Source organism: Daphnia magna, linkage group LG1 (genome assembly GCF_020631705.1).
Source record: "Daphnia magna isolate NIES linkage group LG1, ASM2063170v1.1, whole genome shotgun sequence".
Lineage (NCBI taxonomy): Eukaryota > Metazoa > Arthropoda > Branchiopoda > Diplostraca > Daphniidae > Daphnia > Daphnia magna.
This window is the reverse complement of record NC_059182.1, coordinates 14,921,835-14,945,068: the sequence shown is the minus strand read 5'-3', so window position 1 is coordinate 14,945,068 and position 23,234 is coordinate 14,921,835. Positions and strand designations below refer to the sequence as shown.

Genomic DNA, 23,234 nt, shown 5'->3' with positions numbered 1-23,234 from the left:
GGCTATCGGTAACTTCGAGAACACCGTAGGTCGTTAGTAAACAACTACACAAATATATGGATGTAACCGCGATCAGTATAGTTGCTAACAAATTTAAACATTATGAAACTTAAGGGAAGCTGGCAAATATCGACTTGCAATAAACAGGTCAGCTTAAAGCGTACGTATCACTGAAATTAAATACAAAATGAAATTATTCTTCAGAAGATAATAGCAATCGATAACTGAAAGCAAAATCAGGATAATCTTGTATAGCGACCAGAAGAACAAGCTATTAGCGAAGATGTTCTTCGGTATAGAGTTTAGCCAACAGTGCGCTAATGGACAGTCCTATTTTTCTCTTGGCTTTTCCGTATTCCAGACAAGAAAGGAGAGTACTGGCAGATGCGCCAGCAGATTTCAACGCATCCATCAATGAGCTAGGTGTTGGATACACCTTAACTATAGCTTCGGCTTTTTCTCCTGATAAACCATGCAGTTGCATGAGCTGCTTGGCAAACATTTGTGTCACTGATAGAGGCTAAAGTTAAAAACGAAATAGTTAATATGATTAATTGTTATTAGCGAATTTCGCTAATTGATCAAAAGTCTGCAGTACAAGTAACTTACTTTTAATTTGGTTGAATTGGTGTACAATTCTTTGAAGGTTATCAAACTTGTTTGCCAATCTCTTCCTACCTTATCCTGGCAACCTCGACTTGTTACTGTCTTTCCCTGGTAAGACGAATAAACGCAAAATAATTTTAACTGAACCTTTTAAATAACAGCATTGATTGCATACATGGTAAATTTCGGTCAGCTGTTTAGTCATCTGAACCAGAAAAGCCACAGAGTCGTCCGATTTTTGGGTCCATTGCACCTGAAATTTTTCTATAATCAGCGTATTGGCGATGGCTTGTAACACACTTGCCTCCGGCATACCAAGATTCTGCCGATTGCCGAATTCCTCAATCAAATAAATAGGGCGAACTAATCCACTGTGCTTTAACCGAAACTGTAAACAGATTCAAAATGGGACGGGCAGTAGAAGAGATAGATCTGTTTTACTGATATTTAGAAATATTTGGGGTTTACTTTTTGTTCTTTAAATCGACCATCTTTAATACTCGATACGACATCGTCCATTCGCTTTCGTTCAACGACATACGGAAGTGCCAGTTCCTGATCACTGCTGATACCTGAACTTGTTTTAGGCTTACAGATCCACAAGTAATCGCCGATGGACAGCTTGCGTACGTCATAGGGCACCCCACAGTTTTGAAAAGATTTTGATGCTGTTTCTTTTTGATTCTTTCCAGAACCTGAACTTCTGCAGCAAATATCATGTTAATTACTTTGGTATCATTTCTTACACTTACGTTACCAGATCCATACCCAGATACTTCAGCTATGTCAACACATAACACTATATCGTATTCACCCGCTTTCAGCGTCACTTTATCGTGGATATGAGTGTAGGGTACCGGCTGTTCTTCTACAACTATTTCTTCTTCTTGAATAGCTGGTTCAACTGGATTTGCTGCAACATCTCTTTTGTTTGAATTAGAGAAGAGCCTCTGTTGGGCATACCTGTCAAATTCGTCATCATCTATTACGATGAGGTCATCGGGTTGAAGGATTCCATTTGACGTCGAAGGTGTGTCAATGCCTCGTAATGTGGTCGGTCTAGCAGTTTGTGCAATAGCTTTTCTTACTCGTGGAGCTTTAACATCTCCCTTAGATGCAGCCTTAACAGGGGTAACTTGTTTTGCTGGAAATTTTTCACCACATTCCCGGTGAAAAGCTGTAGAAGCGGAGGAGCAGTACAAATCAGCTTCTGCTTGGTCAAGCCTGCTTGCTAAACTCTTGCCACTCTCTGTCAATTGATATTTTGCAGGATTTCCTTTTTTATCCACCAATTCTTTGTTGATTAAAGTTGTCATCGATGACCAAGCACTATAATACTGAGCATTTACTACATCAGTTTGGCAGAATGAAACATCAGCATAAGGTTGAGCTAATTCTTGCAGATCCTTCTTTTTCAGATAACCATCAACTGTGGCATGCTTGTGAAGTGCCATGAGCAATGCATAAGCTCCTGAACGTCTGGTAGGAATGTATTCTTTAGGCTGGGTATTGGGATTTCTTTGAGAGATGGAAGGTCTTGACTGTTTACTTGGTGGATTTTCATCTTCTGAGCTATCAGATTCAGAATTATTTTTAAGGCTACCTAAAATAAAAAAATAAGTGTTGAATATGAATGAATGTATTATTAATCAAATGTAAGATCCAGAATTCCAGATGTTACCTCCATGGGAAATATGCTCAGTAAGCTTCTTTTCTATTATCTTACATAACCCATCTCCAAAATGTTGAAGCACTTTGCATTCTTTGGCACTTTCAAGGACTAGTGGATATTTTTGTAAAGATTTCAATGCCTGAGAATATTTGTTGACAAAATGTTTCAGAAGCACCATGAATCACATCTAGTTTCAATATTACCTTGCCATACACATATTGTAGTTTAGAATCCTTCCTTGCAGCATCCTCTTTCAATTCAATAAGCCACTTTTCAAAAAGGGGATTTGGACAAGACTTTGGTTTGCGAGTTATTCGTACTCGTTTTTTAACACGACATGTCGTAGTCATTTCTAATGTTTACAACCTTTGAAAATGAAGCTTGGCTAATGGTACTTTTCTGTAGTTGCCCTATAACATCGAAGCATTTTCTCCGTTTTCTTGAATACCGGTTTTTACCGGAATCCGGATTCCGGAATCCGAGTTCCGGAATTCCAGCTGCTTCCAGTGTTAATTTTTATGAAAAAATAAAACCACAACCATAAAATGGAAAATTTGATGGTACACATCAAACTGCATATCAAAAGAAAAATGTAAAACCGTAAATCTTCGGTATACAGTTAACAATTAACATTCTTCTGAATTGTTCGTTCGCAAAATCACAAATCACAATATCACCAAGTAATATTGTTTCTTAATATGAATTTATGGGGGAAATTATGCCTTGTATCACCAACAAAACTAAACTCTCAAATTATATTTGGAATGGCCGACCCACAATACTTGTGCTTTACCACATTAATAAAATTAACTGCTGAAATCAGGAAAAAAGTTAGGTTTACTTCACGTTTTTTATTTCTTATGACGAAATTTTATTTTGGTCAATACATGTATAAAATTCATTATAAAATATTTTTTTTTTGAAGAGACATAAATACTATTAAAAGAATTAAAATCAATTATTTTTTAAGGAAATCATTTCTCCAATAAGAATCCTCAGGAGTCAGGTTTAGAGAGAACCCATAGCTTTGCAAACTTTAGCATGAGTTACTTCATTTGGATCGACGACGACGACTTTCGAGAACACTGCGATTGTTATTCTTCCAGTCACGTCCTAAATTGATGGATTTAAATGCATTTATGGAAAAATTACATACATTAAGAATGACTAATGCATGTGTCCTTACTTCCAACTGCTGCCACGATAGCGTTTTCTACTATCATTATACCATCTGAAGTCGACATGAATTTCTTGACAGCTTCATAAAGAATCGCACTACCTTCTTCTGTGGCCAAAAATGCAGCCATGCACTTCGTCTCTTGAGATTCTACATTTCGAGACGGGGAATTTCCTTCCTTGAACAATGAAACGGCAATGGCGTTCTCCATTATTGGGTAGATAATTAATTATTTAGACTGGAACAGTTGAGAAAAAAAATGCAATTTGCAAATCAAATTTGAACATAAAAGATTCAGTATTCACACGAGCAATATTAAATGACCTTACCTGTAACTGTGTCCTTGGAACGAATGATTAATGCCGACGAAAATCCTTTTGAAGAAAAACGCTGGTTCTGTTGCCATATCAGTTGTTTAATTTTTATCTATATTTAAATTTTAACAAATCATTTGTTGATACGCTTGCAAATTTTAAACTTTTTTTTTTCTGCCTCACCGAGCAGATGTTTTTAAGGTAAGTAAAACGTTTTCCTTGAATTAAATCAAGAGTGATTGCCGCAGATTAATTTTTCTAAATTATTATTCCGATGACAACTCCGCAGATTCGCCGAAGGAATTTCCGCGGGATTTTTTAAAATCAGTGATTGCGTCAAATGGTACAAGATCACGTAAGCGGAACAATTGCAATTTTCCAAACTTCGTATCCGTCTGTACGGAAAAAGTTTGGCAAAATCAAAAGCCGTGACAGCGCAAGTGAAATAACCAATTAAATGGAGAAAGAAAAAATGCCCAGTCACTGATCCATGAAACAATTGAAGCCAAGCCCCATAAATTCAAGTTGTTGCTTCAAATGTTTGTATAATCGATAAATTATGGCACTGGCCAGGCTAGTCAGTTTAAAATCTCCTTCGCTTCCATTTAATAAAACGCCGTGGAAGTTAAAACTTAGTTAGGTCATTGTATATATGCGGAAACGTCGAAATATGAGAAGCCCATGATGCAACATTAACTACAATTTGTCCGTTCATCAGTATGGTTCTCCGCGTACGTATGTCGACTCGATTTAAACTAGAAATGATTGACTACACGGAATCATATGCGACTGTGTGTCAACCAATTCAACATTTGGAACTGTCATTACAGAAGTTAATGAGTTTGATAATTGAGGACATAGCGAACCCACATAGATTCCTGTGTCTGACAGGATTGGTCGCTGACAAGTTAGGCAATTAACAATCAATTTTAACAACCAGTGTGCTCTTAAACAATGTCACCTTGCGATTGGTTCTATGTTTTGAATCAGATCATCGAAGTTACGACGTCAGCGGATCCAATCAAACCAACTCGCCGTTAATGACTCCGACATGGCACCGACCAGTTTTGTTCCCAAAAGTAACTGCACCTTGCCCACATCACTAGCTGTTCGCTTGGTTGGTTTATTCTACGCATCTAACACAACCAACTTCTTCTTGGACGCCTGCAGTTCTGACAATGACGGAGAAACATGGGAGGGACTTTGATCGACAGAAACTATTTTCTATGGCAAGCATGACTGTTCCCCCCCCCTTCCCCAATCTACAACGGGAGGTCTTGGTGGACAAGTTATGTTAATACAGAGGTGTAGTATCATAGCATTTTGGAGATTATATAGAATCCATCAGCTGAACGAATTTTTCGGGGTATCTATACTCTATTTTACCGAACTAGCGTGTAGCACCGTACTATAGTTTGAGACTGCTTGTACATTTTTCCAAGTCCGAGTCTTCCCCGGTAGAATTTATCTATTCAGCTGTACCGTGTAAAACATCACCAAAGGCGACAAATGTCGTAAGAGTCACGCCCGGTTTATCAAAGGTTTCCTCTGTAACGTTTGGCTTTTCATCCTAATTGTAGGATTTCTTTCGAGCATATCATTGGGATAAGGTTCTATGATCATGTTCTGGAGCACTAAAAGGATTGGCAAACAATTTTGCAGTATACCCATGACTATTGTCGTGCCGCTTATGTTTGCATGCTTACGCTTTATCGTTTATCATCTGTTGAAATAACGTATAATAGCATCCTGTTTATGAGTGCATACTTTATAAACAAAATATTCTTTATAGGTGCTAATTCTAGGGATCTCTGGATCTTACTGTGATCTCTGATTAACTGGGCACTTGAGGGAACCGGCCGTTTCTTATCTGCAGTTTCGGGAAATTATTTCTGCAGCACAGGCGGTATTAATGATTTCCGTGTGGGTTGGTCTCTCTTGGTAACTAATCTCAAGTTGTCTCCTGTTATTTTTTTCGTTTATCTAAACGGACTATACGCTCTGCTATCGTCTTTTGAGCTGGGGACAGATCAATTTCCAAAATCATATTCTCTTGCTCTCCTAAAAGGAAATGTTTCGGAAATAAGTTCTTGCACAGGGGGAGGCCTGGATATAAATTTTGGAAATGTTTTTGACGTCACCGTACGGAATATGTTTCGCTAATTTGGTGTTCAGTTTCATTGATGGAAGCATGCCTTTGTCTTCTACGTACTAATTATCTGCCATTTGTTTCTAAAGAAAACTGTAGCAAGAAAGGCGTTTGGCAGTTCATCATAAATTTGACATTGATCACAGTTTTCTCTGATTCAAAGAATGAAATATTATTTTTGTATCCATCTTTCGGATCACAATGCAACGAAGCGCTAAGGGTGCGACGTCGAGAACACAGCAGGTGTTGGGCGTGCGAAGGATGGTAGAAATCAGGCTAATTAAATTGCTCAAGCGTGGTGTGACCAGGTGCATTATTTGCGATTTGCAATAAAGTTCCGCACGCGTAGATTCATTATCCGACCGAGAATGTGTACGGAGTGGTACTCTATCTCACAAGGCAAAGTTAATTAAGGCAAATCAAAGTTTTTGCTCGTATTTCATTTAATGAAAACTGTGCTAGTGCAGCACCAGTTGCTAATTAACAGGAATTCACGTGTTTTCCGTTTCATTCTTTCCGCTTGTCGTTCAGAAAAACAACATCCTCTTTTAATTATTGATGACCTTGCCATTTAATGACTCGACGAATATTCGGAATATGGACTATGCCCTGTAATTGAATATCCCGTGTTTGGTCTGTTTGATTATGGCGTGAGCTCGCATCAACAGAGCGCTCTTTCACTTGTAAGCAACTACACAAACTCAGTAATGTGGACTTACTTTTAAGCCAAACGTCAAGAAAGTTGGTTCAGTTACAATTGCAGGTTGATAAATAACGAATAAAGCCAACATGGAAGCAGCATTTCTTTACATTAAATCTGCAATTTTCCCGATAAATCTTGAATTATTGAAGTTGAAAGTCATTTACTTTCTTTTCTACTCGTGTAAGTTGACAAATTTATCGGATTTGCATATAAACAGTTTCATAAATTTTTCATATGTTAGCATTGTTTTCATCGATGCCTTACGTCTCCATCATCTCTACCCAAATCGTCAATTATCAGCAATTGTCTATCATCTTTTCCTGTGCTACAGTTATTTCAACAGTGGGACCCATCGTCACAGGTTCTTGCAACAATTTCACTCCTATAGTGTTTAAGACACTCTATAATTAACATGTTTGGCGAATTTGGTGCAGGATTCGTGGCAGACAAATTGGGCATTTACAAGCCGATTATAATCACAGCTGGGTTCATTATGGGATTCATTCAATTACCGATCCTCTGGCTAGAGTCAGCGCACAAAATCCATGTAGCTGAACGTAACGAGACCGTTCAATTGGCTGGAAACGCAACATTGGCACCCAGCTCTAACGCCGCCGTGCCACGGGACTATATTTTCCCCATTTTATTGATGATTCGCATTTTTGGTTTTATATTTATGGATGCCGCTCTGACGCTTCTAGATGCTGCAGGCTTGGCAATGACGAAAAAGCACCAAGGAGACTTTGCCAAGCAAAAGACGGCAGGCTTTCTGAGTATGATTTTTATTCCGATACTATGCGGGCTGTTGATTGACGCTATTTCAGATAAATTAGGTACACCTATTGCTCAATTCTGCGCAATTTTGCGGAGGAGGATACGTCTAATTTGACAATTCATTTGCAGGCTACAAAGATTACTCAATTGCGTTCTACATTGGCGCAGGATTTATCGTGATTCTTATGCCGATACTGTACAGAATGGAAGTCGAAGTTCAAATGAACAAGCAATCCATCATTTCAACAGCCAAAAAAGTTGTCGGGATGATCGACGTTGACGTTTTCCTTCTTGCCGAAATCTTCGTGGGTTTTTGTGAGTTGAACCATTTTTTTTTCGCTTCACTAATTCTCCGGATAAAACGCTAACCATCTGACACCCGTTTCTCTTTTTTCCTCGAGGTATGGGATTTCATATGACATTTCTCAGCGTCTACGTCGATGCTGAGCTGATTGCATCTAAAACTCTATACGGTTGAATAATCAATACTTTTGGAATTTCCGCTTGTAAAAAAAAATAAGAAGCTCAGCACACTGACATGTTTTTGTTTGCCTGCTATACTCTGACTATATTCCAGGACTGGCTTCCAGCTGTGGTGGAATCAGTGCCGTGATTTCGTTATCTGTTGCAAAACCGATTATCGATCGGTTGGGTGAGGCAAATACGTTAGTATTCGGATTGGCGCTCTACTCCGTTCGATTCGTCATTTTTTACTTTTTACAGTTAAGTATATGTTATACAAACAATGGCAGTGAACAACTGTCTTGGTACGTTTAAAAACTGTTTTCGTACTATGTATAGTCTAGCCTACTGTATTATACTAATGGCAGTTAGAGAAATAATTTCCCTTTGCTTTTCTTTGGCGTTGTTCCAGAAATCCTTGGATACTTATTGTAACGGAATCATTAGAAGGATTCTGTGGATTTCTCGGCATTACAACAGGCAGCTACTTTTGTGCAGCGGCTGCTCCACCAGGAATGCTGGCATCCGTAAAAAGCCTTAATTATTGAACTTTTAGATTAAATGACAGGCCTAATTATAGCAAGCTGTAATTGAAGACACGTTACAATTGCCTACAATTTAGCTTAATGGGATTCTGGCTGCAGCTACATTTGGTCTTGGTAGATATAACATTCGACTCGCAAAGCAGCCAGCAGTTGTAATCGCAGATTGTCAACAATTTGTGAATAGGTAGAGGACTCGGCACAGCTGTTGGAAGTATCCTTATATCGTCGTATGGAATTCGATCGACGTATCTGCTGTTTAGCATTCTATCTGGGTCCATAGCCATTCTTTACCTGACCGCCTACCACCTGGTTTTGAAAAAGATGGAACGTCGAAGGCTGGCGTTGACTCAGCCGGAACGAGGTCTGTAAGCCCATTCAACACTGTTTGACAAAAGACTTTTCAATTGACATGTTCCACGTTTGCAGGTGAAGTGACAGTTGCAAATGTGAATGGGGATTCCAGTAAAGGCGATTTTGAAGCCACAGTTCTCTAGGAAAAAAATGGTTTCTTGACAGGGTGCTGGCACATGTCATGTAAGTATCGCTATAATAAGCGGGTGTTGAACTGCAAATCATTTCTTTTTTATTATTCAGGTCAACCCCGTCTAGGTTAACTTGAAAGTTGGGAACGATTGAGTTAGAGACGACTTTTTTTTTTAAGTTAGAAATGTATTGTTCGGACGATACACTATACAGGCCAACATACAGGAGTGGACAATATATGGGAGCGCGCCAGCTTATTACAAACACAAAAACATACGATATATAGCGAGACGGACCACAGAAGGACGTGGATTCTAGCCGCAAGCAGAGTCAGCCCATTAGAGTCCGAATTTTGCTGTTTAATGTACTGTAATTTACAGCAGTCCAGGCCATCCTCGTATCTTCTCAACCAGTCAACAATGACGCTGCTGCTTTGCTCGGCTTGCCGAAAATCTCACATCGTCCTGATTTTAATATCATATACTTGATGATGTTCTATGTACCAAACGCCCATGGACAATCGTGTGGCTTTGTTTGTTTCCTTTCCGTACACGGACACTTGTTTTTTTTTTTTTTTTTTTTTGAATTTTTTTAACTAGCAGTACCAAATTATAGTGTGTTTTACAAATGGCTGAAAGAGTCGGGATTGGAACGAGATCCAGAATGTCATCAGTGTCAAGTCCAGCAAGGACACAATTAACCAATCAGTGTCTTATAGTATTATTTCAAACAAAAATGCCGATCAATTTTCAATCTAGACAAAATAGTAATAAACGCGTGACCGATTTGTCGAGTATAGTAATTACGAATGTAGGACTTGAATAGCCGTGCTACGAGAGAGATGCGATGGCAATCAGCAGACTTTATGACTGATATAACTTTAGAAGCAACTCCGTCGGAAAAGATGAATTTAAAATTTAGAAGGAAAAAAAAAGAGAAAAAACGTAAAATTTCTACAGGTTGGGCCAACACATCAAAGTGATAATCATATATGAGGTGAACGAATCAGCTTTGTTTACACAAGAAAGAAAATGACTTAGAATTCAAATATCTGATAGACGGGATCAATTCAAAATATAGCAAAGAGAAAGAGAGGGGGGGGGGATACAATATAAGTATTATTTTCTTCTTCTTCTTCTTCTTCTTCTTCTTCAAATAAATGACCAACTTGTGATGCGCGCGCCATACATTTTGCGGCAAATTTATGCAGATGCTAGTTTCGTGATTCCGAGAAAAAAGATTAAACTCACGGCCGGGAATTGATCCAGCTGACATGTCGTGGATGCACGAGTCCACCAATTTCGCAATTGACAGTGCGCGTGTCTCCGTTGATGACGAAAATGGCTTCGTTTGCTGGGCTGATCAGGTAAGTACCGAAAAGACCGGCACTTGCAATCGGACGATTTGGAGCCCCCCATTCGGTCAGGTGACTATCCAAAGGCTTACCCACTCCCGTAATGATATCAACTTTCCCTGCGGAACAAGTTTGATCAGTCTTTTTGTCACGAACTGCGCACTATTCCACCTTCAAATTAATCTGAAAGAATAAAGAATTTTTCTCACCTGCTTCCAGGTTGAGGAAAAGAACGTCACCCTTATCAGCTGATGTTGCGTACAGGTCGTAGCTGTGCGATGTGGTCGATGGATGAAATATGACGTGACTAACATTCAAAGTTGTTCGCACGTCAAAGGCAAATTTCAGCCCTTCTTCTACAACCGTCAAACAAAACCAAAAAACCCCCAAAAAAGATATGACATTTCTTAATTCCTTCATGCAATCATGTGTATAGACGTTTACCCGTGGTGTGCTGGACAATGAGCGTGACGCTAGTCTTTTCACGATGGACAGTCACGACGATCCGGCTGTCTGGTGTGATGTAAGGTTGGCCAAGTAACGTCACCTTGTGACTGAGCACAGTGTCTGTCAGGTAGTCCATGACAATTTGGCCAGTTGGCCGTCGGGTGACTGGCTCCTCGCACTCCATGATAACGAGGCCATCTGTACAAATGGTCGAAGAATAAAAACTATTGATCCGCCCGTTGGAAGAAAATAATTGGCGAGCGTGACAATGGATCTTACACAACGAAGAGTACTGAAGAGAGCGAGGGACACAGTTGTAGGGAGCCAAATCGATAGCTTTCACATACTTCATTGCAGGCAGGCTCAATTTGTAGAGGCCGCGCTGATTGGTGTGCGAAACGTAACCGTACTTGTAACGATGGCCATATTCCTGTCATTTATTCCGTAAGAATCAACAGCAAAACTTTAGCCCATTTCCTTTTGGCACAGCGCCCTTTCACGTGAATGCACACGGGAACTCACCTGCATGGGCGGGATGAATAATGAGTAGACCAAATCAAAGTGGCCGTCGATCGGCTCCGGATGCACAGTATGGTGTTTCTTTTTCTGACTGGCTTCACGAATCACCTGGATGGTCTTAACGCCATGATCCTCTTCATCACGCCAATTGACAATCCAAACTTGGTCCAGATGTTCCACATAAAAGATGTCCACTGGATATCGATCGGTCATGATGACCTGCCCTCATCAAAGAAACACACATGATGTAGTTTGTCATATGTACATATACTGTCCGTGGCTGGTTTTGGGTCAAACAAAAGCCGCAAAAAATAAAGCCGGGCAATAAAGAAAAACATGACTATAAAAAAAACAAAAGAAAAGGGAAAAAGTGGTAGTAAAACTCACGTCAACGACCACCATTTGTATGTTGCTGATGACGAGAACACGGTCTTTGTTGGGTTGCGTGACGTAGATGTAGCGATCGGCCACAGCGATGGCTCGTCCCCAGCTGCAGTTGACGCCCTTGGAGCCGCAAACGTAGTCCTATAGATGGGTGGCAAAAACATAACGTATGACATAGTATATATATATACACCCGTAACACCCAAAATGTATGGGTCATAACCCTAATGGACGTCATATCGAATGGTTCTAGAGTGCAGCACTGCCATTGACACGATATGAAACGAGTATGACTAAGTGCTGGTTGGCATAGCTTTCAAGTAGCACTAGCCCAACTCTATCAATATTCTTTGTATGACGTAGGCTGTCGTCAGCAAGCGTGAAAGAAAACTAGCGTCAAACAACCTCCAAATGCGTCCTCATGCAGGGAAAACGAACGCGCTTATTATATGCGCGTGTGACAACTCCGGTAGCGGCACATCATCAGTTGGAGTAGGCTATATAAGAGCAATATAAAAGAATCTAACATCGAGTTCCAACGACATTTCTGCCAGCATAGTGCGGCATGTGAACGATGCGATGCGCAGGGAATGTCAATATATGAACAGACTATTTTCTTTTTTTTTTTTCTACTGTGGTTTCCCACGTATTGTGTTTCTGCCTTCTTTCTATTTTCTTCCCTCATGTCTTGACTCGGTTATGGCCGATAATAGTAGGTCGTAGAATATAGAGTCCTTACTTGTGTCCCAGGCATGATGTCTGTCGACTGGATCATGTGTAGCAACCGGCAGTTTTGCGGCTCGTAGACCGAAACTCCCCAATCGTGAAAGACGAAAAACTTCTTATTGCTTTCGCTCAGAAGGCTGCTCTCTTCTGTTCCGTTTTCCACCAAAGGAGGTACATCCGGAGCGAAAAGAAAACAAAAGACATACGAAAAAAGAAATAAACAAAAAGAGCTTGATTAGATCTTTTGGTCGACAATGCAGGTTGGTAACGAAGCGAGATCTAATCACGCCGAGCATGGCAGCAGCGATGACGACTGTAGCCTCAGCACGTAACAAACACAGAACGCATCCATCTAAAATGAAAAAAAAGGGGGAAAAGACGCCCCACAAACTTACTGGGCGTAGAATCATCTTGGACGACTAACGAAGAAATGTCACGGGCTAGTCCTCCAATGCTGCTAGCCTGGCACATGTAGGCGCCTGTATCGGCAAAGTTGATTGAGTGGATCTTGAGTCCGCTGTAAGATCCGATGGACTCGATGCGTTCGCCTACATTACTCCGCAACGGTTCATCATTCTTTAGCCACTCCACCTGATGAACGTCAGCAGAACAATCAATTTTTTAAGCATGTCGTCAAGATCTAGAATAGTTCCACGTTCAAATATACAGTGCTGCGTTTGTTGTCGTGCGGTAGAGCGGACAACAAACGACAACAAAAAGCAAAAAGACAACAGTTTTATCTATTGACAAGAACAAAGCGATCGATGTCTCCAAGGCTGTCCAGGTATATGTACACTGTCTATGCTACACGTACAGCTCGAATAGTGTGTAGTACAGTAGCCTACTCCAAAGTTATTGATCGAAAGCCCCCCCCGAACGGTTAGTTAGGCGGCTTTAGCGAACAAGAGAAAGAGAGGCAAGAAATACAGACATGTACGACACGCATAGATCTAGAGGCTGAATAAACAGCAAACACACATCATCAGTTATGGCTGGCGTACCTACTAAATAAAGCAGAAAGATGAATAAATGAAATGAACTTACTTTTGGGAAAGGAACCCCAACAGCATGGCATTTCATCAGACTGTCGTCCCCAGGCCGGCGTGATTGTATCCGCGGCGTCACGCGAACTTCGGGCAAAGCTGTTCGTGTTAGTGTAGTAAGCGTAGTGTAGTACGGTACAACAGGAGACGTAGCAACAAAAAAGAGAGAGAGAAAAAAGTCAAAGTTTTATTAGATACATAAAACTATACGGGACAGGAGCCAAGAGTGGCCAACGTCGGAACAGTTTGCGTCTACACGAAAGTGAATCAGCTAACAAATCAATAGCTAACCAAACCCCCCCTCTACCACCAGGAAAAGCCAACGACTCACGGTGGAATAGAGGAAGGACACGATAGGCTGGAGTTTGGTGGATTCGCTTGATTGGCTTCGTTACGTATGCAAAGCAGCGCCAAGTAACTATCGGGAGGTTTTGTTTTTTACTGTTTGTTTGGTTTTTTTTCTTGAACAAAGATGTATATATAGTAAAATTTGGCCAATTTCCTCGTATAGGTCTACATTCAAACGGCTTTTTAAGGGGTACGGTGGTGGTTTTATCTCTTGGAAGGCTGCAGTAAACATCGATCCATCTTGACTGATACGATCGAAGGCGGAGCTGTGTTTGCATGTTTTTCAAATCAGCCGAAAAAATCTTTTAAACTTTGTTGCATGACTTTTTCTCTGTTTCCCTTACAGCATCGACGGTAGACCTTATTCAGTCATTCCGAAAGCAATCCAATACGCCATCCGACCAATGACCCTCCCGTCCATTGTGTCGGTGGCCTCGACGCTTTGGCGGATACAATACGATAAGAGCAACAACAACAATAACTATTCCGTCGCGGTTGACTCGACTTTTGGCTTTTTCCCGTTGTGTGTCGGGAATAGGGGGGGAAGGAAGAAAAGAGGGAAGTTTTTGGCTGGGCAACGAGGCCACATAAAGCAGTCCATTTGGAAAGCCTCTGAAAAAAGGAAAGAAAGAAATCGGTAATCGTGACTTACTGTGCACGTGCAGGACGTGCGTTTGAACGACGTCTTTGTTGCGCTGGGCGTGGCAGGTGTAGTTTCCGGCGTGAATGAGGCGAACGTTATTAATGTAGAGAGCCCCGTCCGGGAAGACTTTCAATTCGTCTTCAGCCAACTGGGCAAGGTCCAGCCCGTGACGCCGCCAAACAATCGGAGGTGTCGGTGAACCCGTCACGTCACACTTGATTTCAATATTATCACCAACTCGGGCCGAGACTTGATTCAATTCCAAAGCTTTGTCCAGCGATACAACAGACACGCCTATCAAATTGTGTTTTAATGAAACATTTAGAAAACGAAATAATAACGTACACGCTCGAAATTGATGGAAAGGGAAAATGGAGATATTTAGATAGCCAATGTCAATAACCACCGATTGAACAAAAAAGAACCATTCTACTTGAGTCGTTTAATAACAACCTCTTCAATAGCCTGCAGTAGACAAATTGGTATTTATTTGGGGGGGTCCATGTAATACTCGTGAAAGTTGAATCACCATGACGAGGTTATAGCGAGAAGGACCACTGGGATTGGCATAACGAAATAAAAACTATCTCTCGACCCTTTTAACTTTGCATTTTCTATATACGTAGTAGTGCCCTCCGGTTCTATCTTTTTTTTTTTTCCCCAACCAATTTCCTCTCCACTAGTTCCTTTATTTGCTTTTTTTATTCCCCTCTACTACGTATATATATACCAACCGATATTGAATTTCAAGCGGGGAGTGCGTCAATTCAATCCGCTTTAGGAACTCTATTACTTAGCACCTTTTTAGGTGCACCATACGAATAAAAATGGCCAGTGAAGACGGAAAGAAATTGCGAATAACGTCAATAACGTAAAAGAGCAACAACAACAACTGAAAAGGCTTAAAAAAAAATGGATACGCTAAGATAAACAGTAGGAAACGTGTCAAAGCGGATATGCTTAACAACACAGGCCGTACGGAAAAGTCTACATTTAAGCGGGCAGGTCTCAGATTATCAGTTTCACGGTTGGCTAGTCACATAGGCCTCCATTCTTTCCATTGAGTCCTAGCAGGGCGGACGTCCCTGTCCACTAAAAAAAAAAAAAAATGAGTTTTCTCGTGATGATTTACGATCCGTGAAATCGATTCCAAGAGCAGAGGCGTTATGGTAGCTGTTGAAATTCCTCTTACAAATTCCCCAATAAAATAAAGAGGCTAAACGTAATGTCTGGGCATTGGCAAAATAAATAAGTGGGGATGGGTGATATTCCAGCAATTTAATTTTGCCATTTCTGTTTCCTTCCGATTATTCTGCCGCACTGGCCCATCTTCGCTTCCATATCCTTAACTCTTTTAAATCCGGGGAGAAACAAAACACCAAATGGGAAAGCCGAATGGCTGGAATTGAAATTCGCTATGTGGAGCTCTTTCGAACAAAAGACAGCAAGCCGCTATGTCGCTGACATCCGCCGAAATTTAGTGTAACTACATCAGGAGCTACAGAGTGCGTATCCAACATCCGCCCTCCTCTCCAAAAAGAGAATGAAAAAACAAAAAATGAAGGTATCAACAGACCAAAGCTTTATATGGTTACCAAGGCAACACTGTTTTTGACGTGACTCCCCCATTGCGAATATTGTGCTATATCACATGTAAGGAAACGCCCCCAGTACATTGGCACGGAGTGCTGTGCAAAGATCAAACGGTTCACCGTAATCTACAACAGTGTGCATAGAGTATATATATATGTGCATAAGCCTTTCTCATTGCGGATGCGAAACGACGATTCAAAACCTTCGTCGTTTCTCATGGTAGACGAGGCGAACGGATGGCGAACATGAAAAAGTAAATAACCCGTCATGTCTCGTTTTCAAAACAATTTGACGGGCGGTAAAATGTTGTTGTTAGACTGCCAACTCTGGTTGGAGGAAGGCACACACAAACATGTACAAGAAAAAACTACTCCATCTAGTCTCTGATGTCGTAGATTTTCTTATCCGCTTTGTCCCTTTCGAATTTGTTTTTCAGTTTGTCCTTTTTTTTTTTAAAGATTTGATCAATCGGGAAAAAGAAAGACATTCCAGTTGGGATCTTACTGTAAAGTTTGCTGAAGGCGGCGTAGAACTCGTTGAGATTGAGATGGGTATCGTGATCGACGTCATCGTAGGCCAACATGTCCGACAGAGAACACTCTTTCGATAGCTGCGAGAGATGCTCATCCTCGAAGGTCTACACGAGAAAAGAATAACAATAACATTGGGGAAGGGGGACAAGGTTCCAATCATCGCTAAGCTGCTTTGGGGAAAAGCTCTCTGGTATCATTTGAATAATGCGTTTGGAACAACCAAATTTTATTAAAAAAAAAAAGGGAAAAGAGATCGATACCTTAGACAGCTCTTCCGCTTCGAGTAATCCGTTATTGTTGAGATCGTAGTGGCTGAACATGAGACTGACCAGGTAGTCTTTGCTTCCGGCGTTGCTGTGTCCGTCTTCCATCGACGATAGGCGAGCGTGATTATACAGAAGTAAATTGTCCTAAAACAACAAAGAAAAATACAATGACGATGATGGAATACAGAAGAATATAAGAAGAGCCTATTATTGGGAAAGTTAGCAGCTGACAGCGTCTCCTTTTGCGATGGATAAAGGCATCCATGCGAGCAGATCGAGAAGCAATAAGATGATGTTCGCACTCTTCTTGTCAAATGTTGCACGTCTTTCCAGTCATACTGCGTAAATAAAAAAGAAAAGAAGACTTGCCTTTAGGATTTCGTAATCTTGTTGCGAGCAGATTGAAGAAGAAGCTGGCGTCAAAAACGAATCGATTGCGAGATCCGACTGACTGGTGCTCTTGGCATCGACGCCCGTCTCCAACGTTGTGGATATCATCGAATATGAAGACGAGTCAGCCGATGCAGCCGCTGATGTTTCCACCGAGAAAGTCGACTGGACCGTGGCCGTCGTCCAACTGCTTCTGTCATCTTTGCCAGCAGTTGGATGTTGGACTCGATCGTCTTCAGAAGAGACAGTCCTGCTGCTAACTCCGCTTTTGTTTCCATCTAACCACACAACGAGATCAAGAGATTTGAATCGTATCCAGCCCCGCACATCCAATACATCTATTAGACAGTTATTCCTCTGCACCGGCTAGATATGTTTCAGTCTTTCTTTCAAAGAAAAAAAAAAATAAATAATAATACGAGTCTGTCCGCAGGAAAAGAGCGTTCGCGGATCGTGCACCCTTTTGATGGATCACGTCGATTGCGGATGTTGATAGCGACCGCAGGAGAGCTGGCCCAACCCTGGTCATATATCATGGGATTTATACATATATACACGTATACTATATATGGTATATTGCTCTTGGAAAGCTCTCTGATGATGATGGTACATGGTGGAAATGTCCAAACGTGAACCCTTCTTCTAAAAGTCCCATGTCGTGCGCTTATTACCAACTTCATATATATATAGCCACTGTTATATTGTGCAACTACTGTATCTTGCAAACGACTCCCGCTAAAAAAAAACTGAAGGGAGAAAAAAATACGTTTGCACGCAACCTGGACGCGGACCGATTACCGGCTACAGTTGAACGAAACACGACAAGCAATTTCTACAAAAGAAATTGCTTTCGCTTGATAATAAATGAAGTTACGTTTTACTGCTTACATGGAATCTTGTTTACGGCTACAACCGTTTCTTCCAACGTTGGAAATTACCAAAGGCCTCGTAGTGCGTATCTCGTACATGTAACCTGATTTTCACGGTAAGAGGGACAAAGCAAATAGAAATTGTTTGGCCATTTACCGGCAAACCGCTAGTGTTTGAAATAAGTCGCATGTTATATAGTCCGTCAGTATAACACATACGAACTACTATATGCAGAAAGAAAGAAAAAAATGGCTGGTGGTGCCAGGGTGCGTGTCGGGTAAAAGCACAAACACAACAAAATAGCAAGGGCGATACACTAAAGAAAATTGAACGCAGCTATTTTCTGGCGTCTCGGGAAAAATACGGAAACGCGTGCCAAGCGGCGCCGTCGCCTTCGGCAGCGTCCGTGCTCGATAATCATAACTCTTGGGGAACAGTCAACATTCGCACCTAATGGCCTCAACTCTTGAGCGCACAATAAAGGCTGCCCTTTCGTCTTATGGAAAACTATTTTCCAAAAAAAGTATAAGGCTTTATATTGCATTCCGTGTTGTTCTATAAGAATAGTTGCACGCCGCTTTTTATGTTTAATCGTTTCTTCATTACCTTTGCGACGTAGACAGAGGTAGGTGTGATCGATGGCGATGGGCTGATTGGATAAACAAGCGGACCTGTGCAGCTCACAGTGACTCGAATAAAGAATTCCATCCGTGCCTGAAATTTGTATTATGAAAACGAAAATAGATTACACGTGCGTGAAATGTTTAATGATCAAGAAATGTCTCTTTCATTCGAATGGTGTCAGAAGAAAGAAAATCAAATGAAACGACTTTGTTGGATGATTTTTGTTTGTTCTTTTATGCTTACCGCAAATTAATTTGTGGTGTCGGCGACATTTCCTGACGCAGACGCATTCGGGATGTCCTTGTGAATTCATCTGGCATTCACGACCGCGACCGCAAAACAGACTGCTACATGAATCTGTAATCGTCAATAGTAAAACAATCGAATCAACCGCGGTTATTCATGTCTCTCTGTGCTCGCTTTTCACTCGATAATTCAATTTGCTTTTGTTCGCCTCGTCTTCTCAGCTAGAAATTTCGCTTCAATTCAAAACACGCAAATCCTATAGATCCTCCAGTTCACTCAATCTATTGTTCTCCTATCCGCCATTGCGCCCTTTATTTCTAGCTACACAACTACCATCCCTTTTGGATGGTATAGACGTCGTACACAACAAAAATTAAATGGTTGGAATAGATTATTTAAAAAAAGGGACAGAAAATGAAAGAGAAATGTGACTAACGACTTATTTCTTGCCGTCTGTTATTATCGACTAACTGTCAACGGCCTTTTGAAAACTTGATACGAGTCCCGTAACTAAGCTTAAAGGGGTTTATCCTGGAAACTTGCGAGCCGTTAATGATAACGAGCTGGTAGGACGTCAAAAACCGAGAAAGCGCGTAGCAACTTGGTAGAAAGAAAGAAAGAAAAAAGATATAAAAATAGAAAATAGACATTTATTTTTGTTAATAATTGGGTCGCTTCATTAGCTTCAAAGCGCGGATCGATTACGCTGCGTTGTTTCGACAGCGCATTTCCGGGTCGATGATGGACGTCGTCGGATTACGTGGATCAAATGTCAGATAAAGAGAAAATCCCACTTTCTCTTTATGTGTACCATTACCACTCTTCTAATTTTGATTATTCTACCACCCACCCCACTTTTTCGGTGATTGTTCAAATTTAAGTACATAGAAAGGGATTCGGATGAACGACCTATCTGTCTACACACATGCTGTCTTTTGTCAGCTTCAGCAGCCAATGCGGGACGGTGAAAGACTCTTTATCTTTCTTATTTTTTTTTTGTTGAACTTTTTGTAACTCAATTTTCACGCGTGAACAATGGGGATGTGTAGGTTGCGTATGTTCAAAGAAAACAGCATCAGCGTCTTTCTTTTTTTTTTTTTCTCGTTGTCGTTCGTGATTTTCATCGTCACGGCAAAAAAAAGTCGCGACCCGCTGTAAGAATCACGCACGCTTATCCATTTGCAATATCTTGTTTTCCTATTGTGCAGTGCAGAAAGAAATGGACATATTTCGTGTTATCTCCTTTTCTTTTCTTGCCTTGATGTCGTCGTCTCGTTTCTTTTCTTTTTTTTTAAGCTATTTTATTTTTCCCTTTTTTCTAACCTGCAAACATTTCGTTTTTGTGTTACTTTTTTGTGGGTGCAAGGTTAAGAGTGAGGAACCGGATCGATTCCCGCGGGATGAATGCCAACGTGAATCGTAGGCTACCAACACGCATTCGACCACACCCGGGCGAATTCTACAGCTCTGCAGTCGTTTTTTTTTTTTTAATTCCACCCATTACCAGTCGGTTAGCGATTCTCGTGCGCAAAAGAAAAAGTTACGGAGCGGAACAGCGTGAAGATTTAAAAAAAAATGCTGAATTTTGCTGTGCTGCCTCAATTATTGAAAGTTTGGCCATTTAGTTGAAAATCTGCTGACTTTACACGTACGTCGTCTTCACCTTTTTTTTTTTCCTATTCTCTTTGAAATTGCCTTTACCTCTTGCCGCTCTCAGCTTGTTTCGTGAGCATCCCAGGGTCATGGTGGACCATGAAATGGCCCTTAACCACCGCTGCTTCGTCCGGTAGTTTTGGCACGCCTTTTAGAGTATCATACTTATTCAAGAGGCTATCCCCCATTTTTTTTTTTTTCAATTCCATATACATGTTTTATCTAGCAAAGTAGCCGAATGCCCTCCTACGCCTCACTTGGACTACTGGCTAAACACCTTGCATTTGAATATTCTTTTCATTTCATTGTCTTCCTCTATTATCCTGTGTCTCAACCCGGGCTAACCACACACACAAAAAAAAGGTTACAGCAATCGTTTTTCCGCCATAAAATGTTTAACCTTTTTCCTGTCGCCATCTCGATTAGCAGGGAGGGGGGGCTAAAGTTTCAACCTACAATTATCCACCGTTATTTATTTATTTTTTGCTGACTGCTGCGCTATTTAAAAAAATAATAATAATACCTACAGAATTCACTAGAGTCCATTATTTGTCCAAATACACACAGAGAGACTAAACTAACTCCATAGCGAACGAAGTGAAGGGACTGTCTGCTGGATAGTGCCATAGCCAGACAACGATGATATACACACACGTCAAGTTCAGCCAGTTGCCTTTGCTTGCTGGATGGTATTGATCGCCTAATAGCCACCGCAAACTCCACTGCGCTTTGGCCTAGCCATGAAACAGCCACACGGCCTATGTGTATCCTCGTCATCATTAGATTTCGAGATTCGCTTCATCGCTTTCTCCACGGCATCGGAAGGTAAAAAAAAAAGGCTTGCGCAGCCGAGCAAGCGTATGATGTAATACAAGTGGGGAGCTAGTTCTTGTGGGAGCTGATCCTCTGATCTCTGTGTCAAAATAACAGACACACACACACACAAAGAAAATATAAAAAAACAAAACAAAAATCCTTAATGAAGGAACTTGGACACTGTGTGTGAACATGTTAACGCTAGCAGAATGAAGGGAAGCCAATAAACAAAGAAACGTTGATTGACTCTCGTTTCCAGAGTCCCTCGTTTCGTTTTGCCTAACTTTGATGAAAAGACGGACGTCTATAGGGACGGCGAGTGTGTAGCATCTGCTATGCGGGAGGCTGATGAAAATTTGAACTCAAACAAGTTTCCCCCTAAAGGCTGACGCCTGTCTCTTGCGTATAGACTTTTAGATTTCTTTCACGTTCGTTCACAAGACTTTTTTTTTTGTTTCTTCTTCTTTGACGTGTGCTGCCTTTCCTTTTTATTAATCATTACCGCGTTTGACGGCGATGGTGATTTCCTGTCGCAGAAGTGCCTCGACGTCGTATTCAGACGATGATGCGTCACGATGTCTTCGTGATTTCTGAACGGAAGGGCAATAATAAAAAAAGAAATTAACAATTGACGGTAATCGTTCGTCGGTAATTGACAGCAAAGAGAGAAATTCCACGTACCACGAGCTGTTCGATGCTTTTCATTGACGATTCGGCAGGTACGAGGAGAATGGCACTGAGTAGCAACAGGGCGGCACAGAGGTTTCGACACCTCGCCACATCACCGGAAGCCATGATGTCTTTTGTTATTTCGTTTATTCTTCTCGTTGGGACACACAAGCCACAACTATCCGGGATAAACAATAGCAACTAATCACTGTAGCTATAGCGCACAGATGGATTCACACAAAGAAAAGGTTTGCTCGTAAAATTCCCTCAACACAAAACAACACGACAGTGACGACCAAGAGAGGACGTTCAATAAATTCACGTCTACACTCTACGAAGGCTGAGCTGCGACTGCCGACCTCTAACAAACGCGCGCACCCATCACACGCCCTCTAATCCTCCCTCTCTTTTTTTCTTTTTTTTAACCCCTCTTTTCTCTTGTATAAAGAACACGCCATCTATAACAGCCAGTCTATACTTACAAAAATGTGCGAGGAAAATGAATGTCCTCATCGACGAACTTGCAATCTGATTTTGTTTTTGCCAAATATCGAAATCAGCAAGCCTCATCTGCTTTGGGTGTGACCCCCTTTGGATTCCTTCCTATCCGAAATGAAATCGAAATCACGGCTCCGAAAAGAAAATTGAAGCTTAAGACGGTTAGGAACCGATTCATCATCCCGCGATGCGAAGAGAAAAAAAAAGAACAACCTCTAAAAATATCTATTTGAAGAAAACAAATAAATGGTTTGACCTTTTTCTTCTTCTTCTTCCTACTGTTATTCACCTATTCCTGGGGTAGGAGGAGGATGTGTTGTTTTCTTTTGGCAGTGCTCGTGTGCGCGCGCGCGGTTCATCAGTCGCCCATCACACGGCTATATAGAATGGGAATAAAAGAAGAGAAAAGGAACAGGTAGAAGAAGAAGCCAGGTGCGTCGTTTTTCTCGCTTCCAGGCTCTCTATATACCTACACCACTACACCAAACACTCAGTGCAGAATAGGGCAGGGAGGATATAATTCGCCCCCACGAAACCCCAATTTGTTTCCCTCGAAAAAGAAAAAGGTTTCCTTTTTTTTTTTTTTTTTAATATCTGGTACTAACAACTTATACTTTACGTATCTAACTGATTCTTTTCGGGTGTTCGTTAGGGAGCCTCTTCAGTAAATCCTCGTTCATTCCCTTCATCTTCTTCTTTTCTCATTTTCCTTTTTTTCTGAGAGGGG

At 41.1% G+C, this 23,234-nt stretch overlaps 4 protein-coding genes across 7 annotated transcripts; 1 reads left to right on the top strand and 3 right to left on the bottom strand.

The window, feature by feature from the left end:
* Positions 1–55: 55 nt before the first annotated feature.
* LOC116929794 (crossover junction endonuclease MUS81) lies at positions 56–2,706 on the bottom strand. 3 transcript variants are annotated; one of them, XM_032937125.2, is made up of 7 exons: positions 2,482–2,706; positions 2,288–2,417; positions 1,375–2,209; positions 1,075–1,309; positions 782–994; positions 679–714; positions 56–520 (listed from the first exon to the last, which is right to left on the bottom strand). In XM_032937125.2, exons 1-7 carry the CDS (start codon positions 2,626–2,628, stop codon positions 275–277), a joined length of 1,842 nt encoding a protein of 613 aa, XP_032793016.2. In that variant the 5' UTR covers positions 2,629–2,706; the 3' UTR covers positions 56–274. The 3 variants fall into 3 exon arrangements, with proteins under 3 accessions (XP_032793016.2, XP_045024974.1, XP_032793006.2); XM_045169039.1 differs by having other exon boundaries at positions 610–714; positions 1,075–1,306; positions 2,482–2,699; XM_032937115.2 differs by having other exon boundaries at positions 610–714; positions 2,482–2,696.
* Positions 2,707–3,109: 403 nt separating this feature from the next.
* LOC116934708 lies at positions 3,110–3,732 on the bottom strand. The gene is made up of 2 exons (XM_032942171.2): positions 3,465–3,732; positions 3,110–3,391 (listed from the first exon to the last, which is right to left on the bottom strand). Exons 1-2 carry the CDS (start codon positions 3,664–3,666, stop codon positions 3,330–3,332), a joined length of 264 nt encoding a protein of 87 aa, XP_032798062.1. The 5' UTR covers positions 3,667–3,732; the 3' UTR covers positions 3,110–3,329.
* Positions 3,733–6,610: 2,878 nt separating this feature from the next.
* Positions 6,611–9,672, top strand: LOC116929804 (major facilitator superfamily domain-containing protein 6-A). The gene is made up of 11 exons (XM_032937137.2): positions 6,611–6,801; positions 6,863–6,982; positions 7,056–7,454; positions 7,525–7,710; positions 7,797–7,868; positions 7,973–8,117; positions 8,270–8,384; positions 8,480–8,516; positions 8,587–8,763; positions 8,829–8,936; positions 8,997–9,672. The coding sequence occupies exons 1-10, from the start codon at positions 6,708–6,710 to the stop codon at positions 8,894–8,896; spliced, it is 1,413 nt and encodes a 470-aa protein (XP_032793028.2). The 5' UTR covers positions 6,611–6,707; the 3' UTR covers positions 8,897–8,936; positions 8,997–9,672.
* A 334-nt stretch (positions 9,673–10,006) lies between these two features.
* On the bottom strand, positions 10,007–22,375 carry LOC116929778 (follistatin-related protein 5). Of its 2 annotated transcripts, none has more exons than XM_045168406.1 (17): positions 22,022–22,375; positions 21,843–21,930; positions 18,869–18,982; positions 18,608–18,715; positions 17,111–17,409; positions 16,736–16,885; positions 16,447–16,579; positions 14,359–14,643; positions 13,360–13,457; positions 12,711–12,906; positions 12,329–12,459; positions 11,593–11,730; positions 11,209–11,424; positions 10,966–11,116; positions 10,684–10,884; positions 10,449–10,595; positions 10,007–10,358 (listed from the first exon to the last, which is right to left on the bottom strand). In XM_045168406.1, the coding sequence occupies exons 1-17, from the start codon at positions 22,133–22,135 to the stop codon at positions 10,132–10,134; spliced, it is 2,796 nt and encodes a 931-aa protein (XP_045024341.1). In that variant the 5' UTR covers positions 22,136–22,375; the 3' UTR covers positions 10,007–10,131. The 2 variants fall into 2 exon arrangements, with proteins under 2 accessions (XP_045024341.1, XP_032793002.1); XM_032937111.2 differs by having other exon boundaries at positions 12,329–12,462; positions 22,022–22,374.
* Between the last annotated feature and the right edge of the window lie 859 nt (positions 22,376–23,234).

Coding starts and splice junctions, on each gene's coding strand:
- LOC116929804 (XM_032937137.2), top strand. CDS start 6,708: ATGGAAGCAGCATTTCTTTACATTAAATCTGCAATTTTCCCGATAAAT. Junction 7,455..7,524: donor CGCTATTTCAGATAAATTAG/GTACACCTATTG, acceptor ATTCATTTGCAG/GCTACAAAGATTACTCAATT. Junction 8,118..8,269: donor GTCATTTTTTACTTTTTACA/GTTAAGTATATG, acceptor GCGTTGTTCCAG/AAATCCTTGGATACTTATTG.
- LOC116929778 (XM_032937111.2), bottom strand. CDS start 22,135: ATGGCTTCCGGTGATGTGGCGAGGTGTCGAAACCTCTGTGCCGCCCTG. Junction 21,931..22,021: donor AAAGCATCGAACAGCTCGTG/GTACGTGGAATT, acceptor CCTTCCGTTCAG/AAATCACGAAGACATCGTGA. Junction 10,885..10,965: donor TCTTCAGTACTCTTCGTTGT/GTAAGATCCATT, acceptor CCATTTGTACAG/ATGGCCTCGTTATCATGGAG.
- LOC116934708 (XM_032942171.2), bottom strand. CDS start 3,666: ATGGAGAACGCCATTGCCGTTTCATTGTTCAAGGAAGGAAATTCCCCG. Junction 3,392..3,464: donor TATCGTGGCAGCAGTTGGAA/GTAAGGACACAT, acceptor CCATCAATTTAG/GACGTGACTGGAAGAATAAC.
- LOC116929794 (XM_032937115.2), bottom strand. CDS start 2,628: ATGACTACGACATGTCGTGTTAAAAAACGAGTACGAATAACTCGCAAA. Junction 2,418..2,481: donor TACAATATGTGTATGGCAAG/GTAATATTGAAA, acceptor AAATATTCTCAG/GCATTGAAATCTTTACAAAA. Junction 2,210..2,287: donor TGAGCATATTTCCCATGGAG/GTAACATCTGGA, acceptor TTTTTATTTTAG/GTAGCCTTAAAAATAATTCT.